The sequence below is a fragment of the Protopterus annectens genome, chromosome 15.part0 (genome assembly GCF_019279795.1).
Source record: "Protopterus annectens isolate FY-2018-M chromosome 15.part0, PAN1.0, whole genome shotgun sequence".
In the NCBI taxonomy this organism is placed as follows: Eukaryota; Metazoa; Chordata; order Ceratodontiformes; family Protopteridae; genus Protopterus; species Protopterus annectens.
This window is the reverse complement of record NC_056749.1, coordinates 676318630-676341011: the sequence shown is the minus strand read 5'-3', so window position 1 is coordinate 676341011 and position 22382 is coordinate 676318630. Positions and strand designations below refer to the sequence as shown.

General features: G+C 39.9%; 1 protein-coding gene across 1 annotated transcript in view; it reads right to left on the bottom strand.

Moving 5' to 3' along the window:
* Nucleotides 1–22382, bottom strand: part of MCF2 (MCF.2 cell line derived transforming sequence) — a 1891050-nt gene that overhangs the window by 821557 nt on the left and 1047111 nt on the right. Inside the window, exon 8 of the mRNA XM_044057533.1 lies at nucleotides 18666–18790. Coding sequence (XP_043913468.1) covers nucleotides 18666–18790 — 125 coding nt within the window. The remainder of the gene's footprint in view (nucleotides 1–18665; nucleotides 18791–22382) is intronic.

Sequence of the window (22382 nt, the reverse complement as noted above, 5' to 3'; positions counted from 1 at the left end):
CATTAGACCCATCATAGAGTACAATGCCTCATTTGGGATGTACCTTACAAGACACCTGCAACAGCTGGAAAGACCACAGAAGTACCTCACCAAGAGGATCACTGGCCTCAAACAGATGCCCTATGCAGCTCGACTGAAGAAACTTCAGTTGTACTCAGTTGCATACCACCTACTCAGAGGTGATCTCTGCCTGACATACAAGGCCATGTCCAACCCAGAACTGATGGACATGCTCCACTTAAAGAAAACCTTATCCCCTCGAGCCACACACTCTAAGGATCTAAACCTCACCACAACAATAAATAAGTCATGCTGGAGGGACAGCGTCCTGTCCCAGAGACTTCCCATGCTTTGGAACAAGATCCCAATCTACATTAGGCAGAGATCCTCACTAACACTCTTCAAAAGAAACCTTGACGAGTGGATGGGAAACAGAAAGTTTACCTCGGGGATCACTTCAGTGGCTCTGCTGGACAGAGGCACAGGGAACTAATCTAAGGGGGCGGCGAAAGCCAACACATTCTGGCTAGGCTTATAAATGCCTTCAGGCAGATAGCCTAGTACCAACCTATCAACTTACATAGCCAAACTGGAAGCAAAGCTCTCTCCACCCAAGACTGTGCTAGACAGTCAAGAGGAGAAGGTTAACACCCGCACTACACTTCATGCAACAAATAGCCCTTCAAAACTCACACCTCCAACATCCACACATAGTAACACTAAACCCATTTATGCAGAGGCCCTTAACATTAACCTGCTCAAGCAACAAGGACCTCCGAAGCTGAAACGCAAACAAACACCAGTCACAACCAAAGTGTTACATAGCTCACAACACCAGTATGCCACCCAACAACAGCCCCTAAGGCAAAACAACGTGCCCAACACTTTAGTCATAGGTGACTCTATAGTCAGGCACACTGATGTCCCACTCACCAGGCTGAATAAGGAGAAAATTACAGTTAGCTGCCTGTCGGGTGCCAGGATCCACCACATCACGCATGCACTCAAGTCACTCCACAACAAGTACAAATATGACTCTGTCATTGTCCATGTTGGAGTGAATGACTTGAGACATACCTCCCTGGACTACATGAAAAGATACATGGAAGAGCTCTCAGATCATGTGGCCCAGGCAGGTATGACCCTAGCCCTGAGTAGCATCCTGCCTTCACCCAGAATGATACCACAGTATAAGGACAAAATGATTGACTTCAACAATTGGCTTAGTTTCTGGTATCATTCAAAGGGGATCCAGTATCTGTCTGCATGGGATGACATGATCGACAGACCACAATGCTTTGCCAGAGATGGTCTGCACCTGTCACCCCATGGATTCAGGTTACTGGCTAAGGCTCTTGCCACACCTATAGTGCCTTTTTTAGGCAAGGCTCAAAGGAGAAAACCACCACCGTAACAGATGTAAGCATGCAAAATCTGAAGGTAATGCTACTCAATGCTAGAAGTCTAAACCTCAAAATGCACTCTCTCAAAGCACTTCTAAAAATGCAGAACATCGACATCTGTGCAGTAACTGAGACCTCGTTCAAGGCTTCAGAGAGCACCCTTGCAATACCAGGCTACAACTCTCTCCACACTTTTCAGCCACCAAACCAGGACCGAAACACTAAAGGTGGAGGAGTGTTTATATTCACCAAGGATATTCAGACCTCCAGGCTAGCTGCCCAAAACAATGCATCTAAAAGTCTACAGGTACAACTAATACTAGGTAAGACTGCAATCCAAATTGTAGCTTGCTACAGATCCCCTACCATGCTCCAAGATTCTCACTACACCATTCTACACATACTGGAAAATATTAAGATACAACCAAACACCCTAATACTGAGTGATTTCAACTACCTTGCCATTAATTGGGAAAACTATTCGGGCACCAGCACCTTAGCCCAACGGTCCTTGGAATTCATAAATTCCAATGCCCTGGATCAACTAATCCATAGTCCCACCAGGAGCTCAAATATCCTAGACCTGGTTATTACCAACATGGGAGATCGATGCTCTACACCAGTGGTCACACCCTCGTTGGTCAGGTCTGACCATAAGCTAATCACCCTTGACGTCCACATCCCACCCCCACCCCCAGTAGGGAAACCTCCATAAAAAACTTCTCCAAAGCTAACTTCATGCTACTCAAGTCATCAGTGGCAAACTTCATGACACCCATGCAGACAGGAACTCAAAGTTCGACTGCTGAATCCTACACTAAGGCACTGTACAAACACATCAACTCATGCTTGAATCGTGCCATTCCAAATAGAACCACGATGCTCTCCTACAAAAAAAGAAGTCAATCTGGTGGTCCCCTACCATAAACAAACTATACAACAGAAGGAAGAAACTGTTGCAGAAAAGAGGAAAATCCCAGGATGCAAAATACTCCCTTACCAGCCTCAGTAAGAAGCTGAGATCCCTCATAAAATCCTCCAAAGCTAGTTACAAAAATAAAATTGCCAACGATTCCCAAAACAACCACAAGGCATTCTATAGTTATGTCAAGAATCTAAAAGGCAATGCTCAGATCTGTTCTGAGCTACAACAGAATGGCATTAAATACACTGATCCCAAGGATATTGCCAATATCCTGGCAGATTGATTCAGTGCCAACTTCACCCCCTTTCTCACCCCTAAAGGGCCCAGCTCAATACCAAAAGATTTCCAAATTCCAGTAATCACGGCCACACAGGTAAAAAACTCACTCTCCAAAGCTAAGAATACAGCATCCATGGGACCAGATGACATCCCGGGCTGTGTACTACACGAACTAAAAAATGAATTGGCACCTCACCTAAGTGTCAAGTTTAACCATAGCCTCACCTCAGGCTTTGTGCCCACTGAGTGGCACACAGCTACAGTTTTCCCACTCCACAAGGGGGGATCCACCTTAGATCCTGGGAACTATCATCCCATCAGTCTGACGAGCCTGATCTGCAAAGCCATGGAACGCATTATCATGGAACTTATAAACAAAGACACTGGCAACCTTCAAACACTGGACCCCACCCAGTTTGGTTTTGTAAAGGGCTGATCTTGTCTCCCAAACCTGATTGACTTCTTCAAATCAGTATCCAGAGCCGTGGATGAGAGCAAGGCAGTCCACACAGCCTATCTGGACCTCACCAAGGTCTTTGACACCTTCCCCCACTCTGGAATCATAGATAAACATACTAAGCTGGGCATTAATCCCTACGTCACTCGATGAGTTGCCAAATGGCTTACTGACAGAACCCACACTGTAAAAGTAGCTGACTCAAAATCCAGCTTCAGATAAGTCACAAGTGGAGTACCTCAGGGTTCAGTCCTGGGACCGCTCTTGTTTGGCATCTACTTTTCAGAAGTACAGGCCAGCACTAAGGGACTTTGGCTAACAAAGTTCACAGATGACTGCAAACTGGGAGACATTATTGAATTCCCAAATGATGTGGCTATTCTACAAAAGGGCCTTACAGAAACAGATGCTTGGTGCCAGAGCCATGGGCACAAGCTCAATGCCAAGAAATGTATAGTTATCCACTTTCAGAAAAACCATGTACCCATGAATTACCACATAAGTGGCAGTACACTAAACACTGAAAGTGTGATAAGGGACTTAGGGACACAAGTGAACAGTGGCCTAACCTTCGATAACCACATCACCACAACAGTCAGGAAATCCTTCTATGTGGTACACCTCATCACGAAGGGCTTTTCATCCAAAAAAAAGGAGGTCATTGTCCCACTGTACTCATCCCTCATTAGACCCATTATAGAGTACAATGCCCTGTTTGGTATACACCTCACAAGACATCTGCAACAACTGGAATGGCTACAGAAATACCGCACTAAAAGAATCACAAGCCTAAAGCAGATGTCTTATGCTGACCATCTAAAAAAACTTCAACTATACTCTGTTGCATGTCGCCTGCTCAGAGGCGATCTCTGCTTAACATACAAGGCCATGTCAAACCCAGAGCTGTTGGACATGCTACACTTAAAGAAATCCCAATCCCCCAGAGCCACACGCTCCAGGGATCTAAACCTAGTCATCACAATGAACAAAACATGCTGGAGGGATAGGTTCCTGACCCAGAGACTCCCCATACTCTGGAATAGACTGCCCATACATGTCAAGCTGAGCGCCTCTTTGGCCCTCTTCAAAAAGAACCTTGATGATTGGATGGAAGATAGTAAATTCACCCCAGGGATCACGTCAATTGCCCTGTTAGACAGGGGACCAGGGAAGTAATAACCAGGGAATTGTTATGGCTAGGCTTGTATAGGCCCTAGGGCCGATGGCCTAGTGCCAACCTATGAAACTCAAATTTCTGTCATTATTTTCTGACTTTAATCTTTAATGATTTGCCAGTGATTTACCAAAAACTCACAATTTTATGAAAAATGGACCAAAAATATGCGGCAAAACTCTGGACATTCTGCAAAAATCTGTCCAGTTGAGAGGCATGCTGAACAGTGTACATTTTTTCCAAGATGAACAAGAAGTAGGTAAGAGAATTTGCCCGTTTCCACAGTTTTGTGGCATCTTTTATGCAGTGGGGTTATGGGGATGAAGCAGGTCTTGATTTCCTGCAAAACGATGTTTACAATATTTTGTTTATGTTATAGTGTAGTCAATGGGTTGATGGAACCCTTGAATTTCAGTTTTTTTATTTTCATATATTTATTCTCAATGTAATATGATACAGGTGAATCATTAAAACCCCTGTGTAGTATAAACACGAATACATATATATATATATATATATATATATATATTTAGATATATCTATAGATACACACACACACACATTTTTATATATATATATAAAATCTGCATGCACACACACAAACACATTATGTGTGTGTGTGTATATATATATATATATATATATATATATATATATATATATATATATATATACACACACACACACAACTATACATACACACAGATACATTTGTGTTAGTGCATGTCTGTGCGTACATATGCATATAGTTTAATAAGCTGCAACAAATTTAAAGGGTATGAAGCAAAGCAATACGCCTTGAAATAACATTCTTGTAGCACGATCCCTGTTACATTGAAAGTTTCTGGTGGAAATGAGGTGGTGACATGGTATTGTAAAATGCTGTTCCAGGTGTCATACAGCACTTCAGCATTTCTCTAAAAGAATTATATATCAGTATACCTTAAAAGTATTTCAAAATGCACTGGAACATCCTTCAGCACTCAATTCGTGACAGGGACTTTTCTGAACAACCAACAGCCAAGCTTCCTTTTGCTTTTGGTGTTATATGGAGACACATGGTGGCTCTGCTACTCACTCTATGCACAAGGAATCACAAATCCCTCCTGACTGGATAAGAATGGATGTGCAAGACAACTAGTGACTAGGGTGTAATTCAGGAAACAAGATCTAGGATATGAAGCTAGTAAAACTATGCACAAGTTAAATCAAATACTTTGTGCTAATTTGTTAAATATTTCTTTGATCTCTATTGTAAACAGAAGCAAGTTTTGAATCAAAGGTTTCTAGAACTTTCAGGGATTTTTATGTAGGCTTTTTGTAAAAATGGCACATTAGTTGTTATTAAATTTTTCATTCAATAAAACTATATGCTTATTAAAAAAAAGACCTACCTATAATGAATATAGCTCATGTGTGTGTGAGTGAGTGTGGGTGTTGTGTGTGGGAGTGTGTCTGTGTGCACAGGAGCACACATGGGGGTCACACATGATCAGCAACAGCAGTAGAATTACTGAGGTATACTCATCACTAACTGTATGCTTCATCTTTTCAGGATTGCCATCAGAGCTGCTAGACAAAGCAACAATCAAAACACCAGGACAGCATATGTTTTGTTTTGCTGGTCCTAGTTTGCCAACAGTGACCCATGGGACAGGGCCCCAGTCTGAGTCTGCTGCGTACCTCATTAGTAACACACAGAGGAGGGCCACTGCACATACATATATGACAAGGAACTGCCAAAAGCAATGTTTATAAAAGCCTTATTCACAGCTATGTACAGAATTGGGTATCTCATATTCCAGTAAGATTCACATCCAAAACTTAAATGTAAAAAAAAACAAAAAAACAGAACTAAAATCACAGAAAATAAACTCATGTGGAAAAAGTATTTTATTGAAAACTCAACATAATACTAAACATAATATTTCTGAAGGGGCAATCCCACTGTGGCCTTCACACTCCCCTTAAATAAATATATTGACTCCACAGTTACACATTTGGCAAGGGGAAAGAACATATACAGTGAAATAGTTCAGTGCACGATGAAACACAGAAAGCAAGCCAAACAACCCTGAAACTTGGCTATCACTTAAATCAAGTGTCAAGTGCTTCACCCATACAAAAAAATGTATAATTACATGATATTTGAAGAAACTGTCAACTGATTTCAAGGACAGTTCAAAAACATTTTATTTCTCCAGTTTGATTCAAAGACATGCTACCATGCTAGCATAGCAGTAGCACAGTAGATAAACTGTGTGCGCAGTAACACAGGAATCCAGAAAGACACACATGCACATGTATGAATGTTTAAATGTGTGTGTGTGTGTGTGTGTGTGTGTGTGTGTGTGTGTGTGTGTGTGTGTGTGTGTGTGTGTGTGTGTGTGTATTTTGGTATGCTGCCCTACATCCCACACATGATTTGCATCACTGCTGGCATAGCCTGCTATAATGTCTTTAACACTCACCTGTATATTATTGTGATTAGGTTTCAACACATTAGCACTGAAATCTAAAATTGAGGCATCCCAACACACACATGTGCATACATGTATATGCACACACAGACACATGCACACACATTTAAACATGTATACATGTGAATGTGTGCCTTTCTGACATATGATATACAAGTATTACATTTGCATGCATGTGTGTATGTGATACCAGCTAATGGCACTGCCCATATTCATTCCATACAACACTACAATTCATAGACATTTTTACAAGGGCTGGCCTAGTGCATGTCTGGATTGAGACTACAGCACTACTTGCACTGTGAACGACAAGGGTATGCAGGCATCCATTATATGCACTTAGTAAGACTACTCATGTGCTACAGAACCTGCAGATTCATACACCACAAGGACATATTGGCTGCCCTGCTATATGCCTCTCACATCTGCTGTGCACCTTTCCAGGTGTCCATAGCATCACACATCTCATGGATTCAAAAGCTGCCCAGTTGCATACCCTTGACTGCTGATGTGTTTTTCCTAGGCATCCACACTCACAAACATCCTGCGAGTGCACAGGCTGCCATGTTGTGTGCCCTAGTTTTCACTCCTCTCAATAAAAACTTCAAATGCAAAACCATTAGGTTGTTTTCCATTCTCTTTATCGAAAAACCTACCATGCACCTATGCTGGAGGGCACACAGACTGCTGTGTTGTACACCCTGCCTTTATAAATCCCTCATCCCCCCAAAAAACACATTATATATGTGGCAGTGCTCAGTACCACTCATGCAACTGTCTCTGAATTGTACCACCCCCTGTACCACAAACTTTAAGTGTCCTCTATTCTGCTTCTTGTATGCAGCTCAGTTTATGAGGATACCTCATCAGATATGGTGCACTCATATTACAAATAAAGTTAAGGAGATAAAAAAGATTGCTGAGATTTTTTACAATTAACATAGTCATAACATTCTGAGTAGTTCTTTCATGACAGAGAGAGAGAGAGAAGTGTGTGTGTGTGTGTGTGTGTGTGTGTGTGTGTGTGTGTGTGTGTGTGTGTGTGTGTGTGTGTGTGTGTACATACACTAACTAGCTTCCACAAAGCTGTCTGGTAACACACTTTTTAGGCTGTTCCACCTACAAGATGCTTTCTGTCTCTTAAAGGAATAAAGTCTAAGGCAACAAGTAAAAAAGCAACTCTTGTACTTTGTTGCAACATTCAGGAAACATCAGGACGCTACATTTGTTACTTACTATATTCTTTATAATTCATTTATTCTGTGATAATATGCTTAATGCTGATCATGGCTGTGGGGAGCTGTAACAGTTCCCTATCAGTCAGTGGGTGTTCGATTATCAAACTAATCCCATCTGGTGTGTCAGGACACTCACTCACATGGCATGCAAACCTACAGACAAATCAAAGGATCACCAGTTTACTTAATACATATCTTAGGCATTCAGTTGGAAATGGAAACACCTGACAAAAACTCATGTGGACCAAGGGAGGAGGTACAAACACTACATAGAGGGAACTGCAGCTGATAATCAAATTGGAGAATGGTTTACCATCAAAATCTTAAGTCACACAGTTGAATACCATTTGGTTGAATGCATGTTTCTAAGTTATTGTAATGTTGAACTGGAAGTGGTTAAGTGTATATTAGCAAAAGTAGGTATACATTTGCTAATACAAACTTGACGTTTTGAATGGAGACCACGGTACAGTGAAGACTGGGTGAGTTATCCTTTTCCTCACTGTAGTGTGATCTCGGTGTTAGTATATATAAAAAGCAGGGAGTCACATCCCCACACATGGGGGAGTGCAGGGGAGCTCCCCTGCTAAAACATAAAAGGAGACATGGACTTTCATAACCAGATGTCTGGCATGTCAAATGTCAAACATTGTGTTTATCACGTTCAACATTCGGGCCAAATTTTATTTTTGCTTTTGATATTTTTTCATTCTTGTAATGAAAAATGTGCTTCCTTTTGGGATTTTGATAGTAAATAATGGAGAAAAAACTGCAATGAGACAGAAAGAATAACTGCTGTGCCACCTTTTCATTACACTTAAACACACACACACACACACACACACACACACACACACACACACACACACACACAATAGATGATCCTAAGCCTTAAAACCTTATGAAAATTAACATGCAGCTTAAATATGCATTCCATTAGACACTGGGCAAAGATATGATTTAATAAACTTTGACATTCAAAATAAAATAAAATAAGAATTTCAAATGCAACTCGATTATATTTTTGCACTGTTGTAAAAATGGATGTTTCTGAAGTGGTTGGTCCTGCAGGAATCAAAAATGTGAAAAGTGATATTCTCAACCTTTACCCCCATTATTGCCCTCAATTCTTTTATTCTCTCTTGTAATATTAACTTGCACTAATGACACCTAATAAGTGTAAATAAATGTATTGCAATAACTATGCTTTGCTAAAATCAGCATACTAAAACAAACCGTTTATGTAGTCTGAAACATTATCAAATATAAGAATGTAAATACTGTAACTACTGAACTGTTGTATATACTGTTTTTTTTTAATTATCAAAAGTTTATCTTTCTCACTTGAAACTTTAGAATAAGCTTATTATGAAGTACTCTTATGGCATGCCTACTTGAAAATCAAGTTAAACATAAAAATATTTTGTATGGCACTGCCTTTTATCCCTGGGTATATCAGAAAAGGATTTTGGAAGCAGCCAACCTAACTCATTAAACACATAAAACAAAACAAATAAATAAACAAATGCTACTGGCATAGGAAACAGCTGGGTAATAGCAAGCCCAAGTTATATCTTCATCTTAAAATAAAAAAAAAAAATCACAGAAACAGTATTCTGGGTAGAATGGTGCCGGACACGAAGATGTACAGGGTAAACACGGAAACATGGTCACTGTCTATTTCAGCAAGGCCTTCATTACAAAAAACATCCAGGAGGTTGTAGGTAAGGCAAGAATATTAGAAATGGGATCCATGTTACTGAGTGGGATACAGAGCTGGTGGGCAAGATGTCCAGAGCACTTACTGGGGGGGGTCAGTCAAGTGAGAAGACACCAGTGGCCAATCATGTGATATGAGAATCAACACTGAGCCAGGCCTAATATTTTTGTGTCATATATCAGCCAGTGCTTGGTGTACATAATCTATGTGGTTATGATGCTACAAACATACAAGCAGTAGTTCAATATAAAAAATGTATGTATGTATGTAGTTACAAATGTATGTTTGTATCTATGCATGTATTTCTGTTTTGATTTGGTTTGTTTATCCTAATGTCCATTTGGGTTTTAGCCCATTTCCAGTTGTGGCCTAGGAACCAAAAACTCCAGTACAGTATTTTGAATCTCAGAATATCAATTAGCAACACAGTCAAATTAAAAAAAAATGCACAAAAATATATAGAACAGCTTTAAGTACATTTTAGTAGTGAAGTAACAGAGGACATATTTACAAATAGCGATTTACTTTAATAATGACTGCAGAACTATTTTATGAGCTACTGTGGTAAATCAGTACAGAAAGTGTACAGTAGTAACTCGGGGAAGGGATAAACAAATTTATAATTGTCATTATATATATTGAGTAAATTATTGGCACCTTGTACTGGAGTGCATCCATGCAAGGAACAGGCTAGTCAGCTGGCCATGCTAATTTAGTCAATGACATTCAGACACGGGCAGTGCTATCCTGTCAAAGACAATTACCGCAGTGGGGAAGTGCAGCAAAGTTAGAAATTTAGGTGGTGTACAGAAGAAGACTGGCTAAAATTAGCCAGCTATTAATAATAGTTTTGAATATATTTTACAAAGTTATGTGATTAGTGAAGAACTGCAAATAGATCACCCTGTGAGAAGGGCTGGAATGATTGTGGTAGTTAACAAATGCAATGCTGGCAGCAATACAACAGTAATACATAATAAGTACCTTTTATATGCATTAAAACATGTATCTAAAGGGACTTTGGGAGGAAGGTGCAATTAACTAACAAACAGCACCTAGTGTTCACTGCTGTGAAATGCAATGTGATGTCAATGTACAAGATACATGAGACAGGTGGAGAGAAATAGACAACCAGATCTTAAATGTGCTCTATTATACATGACTACAGCAGGGAACATAAATGTACTCTATACCGCTATAGCTCTAAACATCATTATTTAACCTTGGCCTTATATTAACACCTAGCAGGCTGGATTCCACTAAAGTATTGGTTAAAGATCTAAATTTGTTTTTGAATTCTTAAGAGAAACCTGGGAGTTTCTGCCACCACTAGGTAAAGAAGCACTGGCTATGGCCATCAATATGCGGAGATGTGTAAACAGAGAGCTGGAATACAGGATTATGTGCTGATCCAGATCACTCAGCCAGACCATAGTAAAACTATATAAGAAGTACCATGTCTAGCTGTGGCAAGTTCTGATGCAGCGTGTACAATAAAATGTACAGAATTTTAAGGGGCACAGAAGAGATGAACAAAGTGGAAAGGTTCAAGGTGCTGCACTTTTTTGTAACTGAAACAGAAAAGACAAAAGGGAGATATGAATTATACAGACATGGTAGTAAAGAGGAGGTAGGAAGACTCAAATGGGTAAGAAGACATAGGATCTGAAGGGGTGCAAATGTCAGTTGGAGGCATCAGTGCTCAAAATTTGACTCTAATACTTAATGAAAGGAGAATTCAGAGCCTGGAATGTCTTTCTAAAAAGAAAGAAAACTAACAGAAATTATAGATTCATAGATTGTTACTAGACTAATGCTCCTGGGGGACCCTTCTAAGCCTAGCCAAGTTTTCCCAAAAGAATAATGATGTCCTATATCTGAATAGGACATCGAGAGCCAAGAATTTATAACCTACCTCTGTCCATAAGGCACATGGGTGCCAGGCCTGGAGGGAGTGTGGTGGTGGGGACAAATGTATGGGGGTTACCTGCATTAAATGGATTCAGCTGGTAGACTTTTCCTCACTGTCAGCTACATTCATGCCCACATATCTGCACAATATATAAGAGCTTCTTTCAAATGGAATCTGTGCCGAAGTCTTTTCAGCTGGAAGCAAATTGAATTAAAGATTCTCAAATAAAATGCACTGAACTGAAGTAGTGGTGGGGTATAAAATGTATTTTTTTTATGAATCCACATAACTATAAACTTGCAATATATTGTCTGTAGACTTTATATACATTTAGATAAGGGCAAACATATAGGGTACTGTCAATGGACTGGAAGTTCTGCCACTGTGGCTTCAGTGTGCAGGAGAGGAGCATGTTTATATAGTTAAGCAGAATCAGAATGAGTACAAGTACAATCCTACAGTATGAGATCCAGTCAAACACAAACACAGCCATCACTGCCAGTAATAATAATCATACAGAATGAGATCCAGTCAAACACAAACACAGCCATTACTGCCAGTAATAATAATCATACAGAATGAGATCCAGTCAAACACAAACACAGCCATCACTGCCAGTAATAATAATCATACAGAATGAGATCCAGTCAAACACAAACACAGCCATCACTGCCAGTAATAATAATCATACAGAATGAGATCCAGTCAAACACAAACACAGCCATCACTGCCAGTAATAATAATCATACAGAATGAGATCCAGTCAAACACAAACACAGCCATCACTGCCAGTAATAATAATCATACAGAATGAGATCCAGTCAAACACAAACACAGCCATCACTGCCAGTAATAATAATCATACAGAATGAGATCCAGTCAAACACAAACACAGCCATTACTGCCAGTAATAATAATCATACAGAATGAGATCCAGTCAAACACAAACACAGCCATCACTGCCAGTAATAATAATCATACAGAATGAGATCCAGTCAAACACAAACACAGCCATTACTGCCAGTAATAATAATCATACAGAATGAGATCCAGTCAAACACAAACACAGCCATCACTGCCAGTAATAATAATCATACAGAATGAGATCCAGTCAAACACAAACACAGCCATCACTGCCAGTAATAATAATCATACAGAATGAGATCCAGTCAAACACAAACACAGCCATCACTGCCAGTAATAATAATCATACAGAATGAGATCCAGTCAAACACAAACACAGCCATCACTGCCAGTAATAATAATCATACAGAATGAGATCCAGTCAAACACAAACACAGCCATCACTGCCAGTAATAATAATCATACAGAATGAGATCCAGTCAAACACAAACACAGCCATCACTGCCAGTAATAATAATCATACAGAATGAGATCCAGTCAAACACAAACACAGCCATCACTGCCAGTAATAATAATCATACAGAATGAGATCCAGTCAAACACAAACACAGCCATCACTGCCAGTAATAATAATCATACAGAATGAGATCCAGTCAAACACAAACACAGCCATCACTGCCAGTAATAATAATCATACAGAATGAGATCCAGTCAAACACAAACACAGCCATCACTGCCAGTAATAATAATCATACAGAATGAGATCCAGTCAAACACAAACACAGCCATCACTGCCAGTAATAATAATCATACAGAATGAGATCCAGTCAAACACAAACACAGCCATCACTGCCAGTAATAATAATCATACAGAATGAGATCCAGTCAAACACAAACACAGCCATCACTGCCAGTAATAATAATCATACAGAATGAGATCCAGTCAAACACAAACACAGCCATCACTGCCAGTAATAATAATCATACAGAATGAGATCCAGTCAAACACAAACACAGCCATCACTGCCAGTAATAATAATCATACAGAATGAGATCCAGTCAAACACAAACACAGCCATCACTGCCAGTAATAATAATCATACAGAATGAGATCCAGTCAAACACAAACACAGCCATCACTGCCAGTAATAATAATCATACAGTATGAGATCCAGTCAAACACAAACACAGCCATCACTGCCAGTAATAATAATCATACAGAATGAGATCCAGTCAAACACAAACACAGCCATCACTGCCAGTAATAATAATCATACAGAATGAGATCCAGTCAAACACAAACACAGCCATCACTGCCAGTAATAATAATCATACAGAATGAGATCCAGTCAAACACAAACACAGCCATCACTGCCAGTAATAATAATCATACAGAATGAGTTCCAGTCAAACACAAACACAGCCATCACTGCCAGTAATAATAATCATACAGAATGAGATTCAGTCAAAAACAAACACAGCCATCACTGCCAGTAATAATAATCATACAGAATGAGATCCAGTCAAACACAAACACAGCCATCACTGCCAGTAATAATAATCATACAGAATGAGATCCAGTCAAACACAAACACAGCCATCACTGCCAGTAATAATAATCATACAGAATGAGATCCAGTCAAACACAAACACAGCCATCACTGCCAGTAATAATAATCATACAGAATGAGATCCAGTCAAACACAAACACAGCCATCACTGCCAGTAATAATAATCATACAGAATGAGATCCAGTCAAACACAAACACAGCCATCACTGCCAGTAATAATAATCATACAGAATGAGATCCAGTCAAACACAAACACAGCCATCACTGCCAGTAATAATAATCATACAGAATGAGATCCAGTCAAACACAAACACAGCCATCACTGCCAGTAATAATAATCATACAGAATGAGATCCAGTCAAACACAAACACAGCCATCACTGCCAGTAATAATAATCATACAGAATGAGATCCAGTCAAACACAAACACAGCCATCACTGCCAGTAATAATAATCATACAGAATGAGATCCAGTCAAACACAAACACAGCCATTACTGCCAGTAATAATAATCATACAGAATGAGATCCAGTCAAACACAAACACAGCCATTACTGCCAGTAATAATAATCATACAGAATGAGATCCAGTCAAACACAAACACAGCCATTACTGCCAGTAATAATAATCATACAGAATGAGATCCAGTCAAACACAAACACAGCCATTACTGCCAGTAATAATAATCATACAGAATGAGATCCAGTCAAACACAAACACAGCCATCACTGCCAGTAATAATAATCATACAGAATGAGATCCAGTCAAACACAAACACAGCCATCACTGCCAGTAATAATAATCATACAGAATGAGATTTGGGAATGAATGTGTGGCACAAAAGCAGAATGATGAATGTATAATCCTATATGACAAGCTGAGGAAATTCTTGCATCGTTAGAGCTATAATAGTTTATCACAAGCTGAGGAAATGACTTTGCCACCACACCAGAGCAGAGCAATGAAAGTATAATTCAAAAGCAAGAGATCAAGAAATGACCACAAAACAGAAAACCTGCATTGGGTCCTCCGATATACCACTTAGCACAGTATCTCAAATCATAGCACATTGAAATCAACAGAATGAGCACATAGTTTACTAAAAGCAATTACATGTGCACGCATACACAAACACACATGCACTCCAAATGCAGAAATGTATCATGGAAATAGGAAGGTGAGGTTTGTCCAGAAAATTGCCCAAGGAAACGACTTTGCCACCACACCAGAGCAATGAAACTATAATTCAAAAGCAAGAGATCAAGAAATGACCACATAACAGAAAACCTGCATCGTTTCCTCTGATATATCACTTAGCATAGTATCTCAAATCACAGCATACTGAAATCAACAGAATGAGTACACATGCACTCCAAATGCAGAAATGTTTCATGGAAATAGGAAGATGAGGTTTGCCCACACTTACCCTACCCCTATGTAAACTGTGGTGTCATAGCATCTCTATATAATTAAGGAGAAATAACAGCATGCATAAAACTCACTCATTTGGCATTATGTCAAGAATTGTCAATAATCCTGGACAAAGCACAAGTTCAGTGTGTACTGACTTCAACAAATTAGCTTTGGGACAAAAAAATTTCATGAAGTAGACTGCGTCCAACTGAATGACTACAGTAGTATTACAATGAAAGTATAATTCAACAGGAAGACCTCACAGAGCAGGTATAACAGTAAAACAAGTACAACCCTAAAGCATGCAATAACACAGATAAACAGTGTACAGCAACAACACTACGCTACAAGTGAGCTATCAGATCATGAACTCAGGAGATGACTGCACCACCAGAACAAACTCCAGTACAGGTACAAGTCAGAAGCACAGGCTCCTGGAATTGCTGTTCCACAGGAAAAGACATAGGTTCATAGGTTAGTACGAGGCTATCTGCCCTAAAGCCTCTACAAGCCTAGCCATAAAAATTCCCTGGCTATTTCTTCCCACAGTATTTACTTCCCTGGATCCCTGTCTAGCAGGGTGACTGACGTGATACCCAGGGTGATTTTAAATAGATTAAGTGCTGCATTATGCCTGAGCAGTGTCTGAATACATCTGCATAGTCGCACAAAGTTGTGGTTGTAACTCATGGGTTTACTGAAAACATCGGCAACTATAAACAGCATGTACTTACTGAAAGTTGTCACCTCTAACCTTTGGTTCTATTCTATGGCTACCAGATGGGTTGGAGCTGGGGAATAAAAACAGTAATGTGGCTAGGGCACTGCAAGAGGGGCAACTGCCCTGGGTGCAAAGTGTTGAGGGGCATAATCAGCCAAACCTAATGTCTCTTTAAGGCAATATTGGCTTTTAAAAGATGGTATTGCATTTGCAGTCAACCTTGAGTGCTGTAGTGCTCTGTATATGGCCTAAAAGTGTAGCAAGCAGTTTGCTACACTTTAAAAAGAACATTTTTTTTAACATCAGCACTGTAGAGCTCTGTGCAAGCAGGGTATACATTGTAGCAAACAGTTTGCTACAGTTTAAAATAAAATATATACATTGGATATAAAAAGTTCACACACCCCTGTTAAAATGTCAGTTGTGATATAAAATTGAGACCACAATAAATCATTTCAAAACTTTTCCCATCTTTTATGTGACCTATAACCTAGACAATTCAATTGAAAAACAAACAAATCTGTTAGGGGAAAATATAAAAAATAAAAAATGTACAATAAGCTGGTTGCATAAGTGTGCACACCATTAAACTAATACTTTGTTGAAGCACCTTTTGATTTAACTACAGCATTCAGTCTTCTTGGGTAGGAGTCTATCAGCATGGCACATCTTGAATTGGCAATATTCGCCCACTCTTCCTTGCAAAAGTGCTCCAAATTTATCAGATTGGAAGAGCATCTCTTGTACACAGCCCTCTTCAGGTAAGCCCACAGATTTTCTATTGGATTTAGGTCTGGGGTCTGGCTGGGCCATTCCAAAACTTTAATTTTCTTCTGGTGAAACCATGCTTTTGTTGATTTGGATATATGCTTGGGGTCATTGTCCTGTTGAAAGATGAAACTCCTTTTCATCTTCGGCTTTTTAGCAGACACCTGAAGGTTTTGGGCTAAAAGTGACTGGTATTTGGAACTGTTCATAATTCCCACCACCTTAACTAAAGCCCCATTTCCAGCTGAAGAAAAGCAACCCCAAAGCATGATACTGCCACCACCATGCTTCACTGTGGGGATGGTGTTCTTTTGGTAATGCAGTGTTGTTTTTGCGCCAAACGTACCTTTTGGAATTGTGACCAAAAAGTTCAGCCTTTGTCAGACCATAACACATTTTCCCATATGCTTTTGGGAAACATGATGTATTGTTTTGCAAATTTTAGCCAGGCCTGGATGTTTTTCTGTGTAAGAAAAGGCTTCCATCTTGCAACTCTACCCCATAGCCCAGACATATGGAGAGTACGGGAAATAGTTGTCACATGTAGTACACAACCAGTACTTGCCAGAAATTCCTGCAGCTCCTTCAGTGTTGCTGTAGGTCTCTTTGGCATTCTCCCAGACCAGTTTTTGTTTTGTCTCCATCAATTTTGGAGGGATGTCCAATACTTTGCAACGTCACTGTTGTCCCATATTTTCTCTACTTTTTGATGATTGTCTTCACTGTGTTTCATGGTATATCCAATGCTGTGGAAATTGTTTTGTACCCTTCTCCTGACTGATACAACAAAATCCCTTTGATTCTCTGTAAGCTGTCTGTGAACCAACGCTTTGGCTGTAGCAGACAAATAAGTAAATATCAGAAAAATCTTACTAGGACAGCTGAACTTTATTTGGGGTTAATCAGTCTCTCTAATTGATGGCAGGTGTGTACCCAAGAAGACTGAATGCTGTAATTAAATTAAAATGGTGCTTCAAGAAAGTATTAGTTTAAGTGTGTGCTCACTTATCCAACCAGCTTATTGCACTTTTTTTATTTTTTATATTTTCCCCCTAACATATTTGTTTGTTTTTCAATTGAATTGTACAGGTTTATAAGTCACATTAAAGGTGGGAAAAGTTTTGAAATGATTTATTGTGGTCTCATTTTTTTAAATCACAAAAACCTGGCATTTTAACAGGGGTGTGTAAACTTTTTATATCCACTGTACACACAGACACACACATATATATATATATATATATATATATATATTTTTTTTTTTTTTTTTTTTAATAAAATTTGTTGAAGGAGGGTTGTGGCAGTGCACAAAAATGGCACCAGAATGGCTGAGGGGGGAGGGGATGTGTCATGTATCTGGCCATCGGGTTGGAGTGCCAGTAGATGGAATGTCCTTTATTGGAAGAGTTAGGGGGCACAGATCTAACTGTAATAAGTTGATCACTTACAATGTAGTGATTGGCTTAATACAGTGAAGTGCTTTTCACTGCTCTTCACTTGAGGAGCTGACGGACTGGGGTGGTGTCTCATAGTATCGCCCAGGGAGCTGGTTGAACCAGCCATGCTTCTGAATAAGAGGGAACAAAATCATACTGTTTTATTTATGACCAAAGGAAATGCAATATGTGCAAACTACTATAGCTTAAGGATGCTGAACACTATTGTATCTGTTTTTAACACATACAGGTTAATTGACCAATTAAGTAACAACACACTGTTGTCATTACAGAATTATCATACCTCTGTATAGTTTCCCAGTCTCCATGCTTTTCACTCTGTATCCCACTGTCTGTTTCTGCAGTGCTAGGCTCCTCAAGGTTATTTAGCAGTAGGTCACCTTGTTTCATTACTGCTGTGATGTCTCCCTGCAGAAGAATACAGAGTTTGTCTTCAATTCATTGTCGCTGCTTACATTTCTGAAAGCTATTCAAGTCAAGAGCAAATCAGTGACCCAGGAAATGCATTTATCATGATAAGTTACTATGCTGGCAAGAGGCATGAAACATGCTGAGTCACTGCTTAGTGCTAACATTGAAATATTTTTCTATCAGATTCACTGACTTGTATGAGAATAACAGCTAATCACATGCAATTCCTTGTAAGTGGTTTATGGAATATTTAGCACATATAACTTCTTCTTCTTCTTTCGGCTTTTCCCAGTTAGGGGTCGCCACAGCGGAACTCCGGTCCACTAATGATTGGCAGTAGATTTTGATGGTGCTGAGGTGCCAGCCCGACACTCAACCTTCAACGAAGGCACGCACATATAACTAAAATATTAAAAACATGATTTTCCTAGAAGTATTCAAAACTGGCAGGTCTATATTACAACACTGAAGACACTCAACACCAAACGGCCTAAAGGCCGAAAATGCCGGACCTCGAAGTCACTATTGTGGGGGCTGTGCCCCTCGCTAATTATATATACCAACTCCGAGATCGCACTACAGTGAGAAAGGACAAATATTCCGATCTGCACTCTACTGCAATCTCACAAAAAGCATATCATTGAACAGCATTTCCAACGTTAAAGCCATTCGAAGTTCAACCTCTTCAATTTCATAACAGGAACCCAAAATTCCACCTTTGCTTTCTAGTGTCAACAAACATAAGTTTCTCACTTTTCACAAAAGAGATGACACTGAACATTTTTCTTAAATAATACAGTAATTGACATTTTACAGAATAAAGCTAGGACATATACACCACTGTTTGTGTTTCAGAAAAGGACTATAATGAAAAGAAAAAAAAGCCATCCAAGGTATACAAGGTGCTGTTTTTAAAAAAGGCATTCATCTAGATTACCGCAAAGTATATGCAGTTCTTATGACAAGCAGATGTCACTATAACATAATATGATAAAAACACAGAGGCTACCTAAACTACTGATTCACAAACAATGATGCCTTCTCTGAGATTCTGATGTTCTACAGCTAGGATGCATGATGCCTTCAACATTTTCAGACTGACAGTATAATTTCTAGTTTTTTTTTTTTTTTTTGCTGTCTGAAATATTGCTTGTATTGGCTTTCACATATGCAAAAGCCGAACATGTTGCATTACTCAGGACTTCATTATCAGAAAGCGTGCAAATCAATGAAATCAGAAATGTTTCAAGTGCAAGATATCAACATGTATTTTAATGAGCATTTATTTACATATCTATATTGAGTTATTTGCATGCATGATCAGTGCAATGTAATCACAGTGCATTTATCATCAATATTAATGAGGAATGTTTGGTAGCATGAAGTGCAAAACAAAACATTGCATATCTACACAGTAAATCTGCTTCCTGCCTTGAGTACATTAATCACCATCATCATCATCAACCTCATCTTCCCTTTTTTGCATGGGGTTGGGTGCCACATTAACATGAGTTAATATGACCAGTCCTGAGTACATTAATATGTACTGCAAACAGCAGTCCTGCTTTCGCTGCCTATTGCACAAACATAAGAAAAGAAAACAAAGCTTACTTAACATTCCATTAGTGCAACACCTTTAATACAGCCTCTCTCATGAATACTGAATTGCTTTCCCTTTACACAGTGTACCAAATAAGTGTCCTGCTCTCCTGCCTGCCCCACCTCAATCAGGTATCACAAAACAGTGTCAATATAGCCTTTTTGTTAAATAGTGTACAAAAAGTACAGTTTTGTACCTACCATAAATGTAGATGTTCGAGGGCTATTACAGCTGCAGTAATCACATATGGGTTTTCAGCCGTCAGGCGGTCCCTCGGTCGGCCGAATTCCAAAGTCTTGGTCCGGCGTCGGTGGCTGTCGCGTACTCTTCTGCCGTCAGGAAGGCTAGAGTATACAAGACACAGCCAACGCCATCTTCTTCAGTCTTTCTTGCCCCAGATGTCAGGTGCCCCCAGAAGGAAGGCAATACATAAATAAATCTAATCCATAAAAGTAAGCAAATAATACATAGCAGGATAACCCAGTCAGTAGGTATGAAGAGGTATTCAGACCCCAAGGTCTTACCAAGTGGGGAAGGAGGGTGGGAAACCTGTACTGCAGCTGTAATAGCCCTCGAACATCTACATTTATGGTAGGTACAAAACTGTACTATGTTCATCGTGCATTACAGCTGCAGTAATCACATATGGGTAGAATCCCAAAGCTATGCATAGGGTGGTAGGTACTATACGGAACTGGGTTGAGCTAGAATGCCCTGCAAAACTGCAGTGGCAAAGCCTGCTCTTGTTCTGGAGTATAAAGGCAGATGGTAGTGTTTTGTGAAGGTATGTACAGAACTCCAAGTGGCTGCCTCCAAGATATCTTTAGTAGGCACTCCTCTGAGGAAGGCTGTAGAGGTGGCTGTGGCCCTAGTGGAGTGAGGTCTGATACCAGTAGGGACAAGCTTTCCATGATATGAATAACAAAAGCGTATGCAGTGACCAATCCACTTGGAAATGGTCTGTTTGGTAATAGGTTTCCCTTGACCCCCCACAGCATAGGAAACGAGGAGTTGATCTGATTTTCTGAAGGATTTGGTTCTGTCCAAGTAATAACGTAGCTGCCTATGGATGTCTAAAGAGTGTAGCAGCCTTTCCCCTTTGTTTTGAGGGTTAGGGTAAAAGGTAGGAAGGTGTATGGCCTGGTTTAAGGCTACCCTAGATACCACTTTAGGCATAAAGGAAGGGTTGGTATGAAGGGAAACCCTGTCCTGATGGAAGATGAGGAATGGCTGCACCGCCATGAGGGCCTGTAACTCAGAAACTCTACGAGCTGAAGTGATGGCCAGTAGAAAAGCTGTTTTCCAGGACAAATATTGCAATTCTGTTGAAGCAGCAGGTTCAAAGGGAGGTAATGTCAATTTTTCTAGTACGTAGTTAAGGTCCCAAGCTGGCACTGGCTGTTTCCTTGGAGGTCTTATGTTCTTAGCCCTCTGAGGAACTGTCGAGGAGTGGGTGTGAGAATAAAGGAGGATCCATGTTGAATTCTGCAGAGATTGCTGAGGCATGTATTTTGATTGAGGAAAATGAAAGTCCATTGCTCAAAAGTTCCGCTAGGTACTGCAAAATCTGAGGTAGGTTCAATTTTCTAGGGTCCTGCCTCGTTTTCATTCCAACAGCAAAACCGCTTCCATTTTGCGGAGTAAGCTTTTCTAGTAGATGGTCTTCTGGCCTCCAAAATGACATCCTGCACCTCTTTGGAGAGTAGAGTCTGATGTGATGCTAAGGAATTTTCCATGCAGCGAGACTGAGAGTTTTCAGCTGACTGTGAAGGGTTTTGAAATTGTTCTGCGTCACCAGTAGAGGTGTTAGAGGCAGGGGCCACGGAGGAGTGTGTGTTAGGCTCCTCAGGAGTGGATACCAGTGTTGTCTCGGCCAGTCTGGAGCAATCAGTATCATCCTCGGCTTGTCTGTTCTTACTTTCAAGAGTACCTTGGGCAGGAGAGGTAGAGGTGGGAATGCATAAACTGACCAAGTTGTCCATGTGAAGG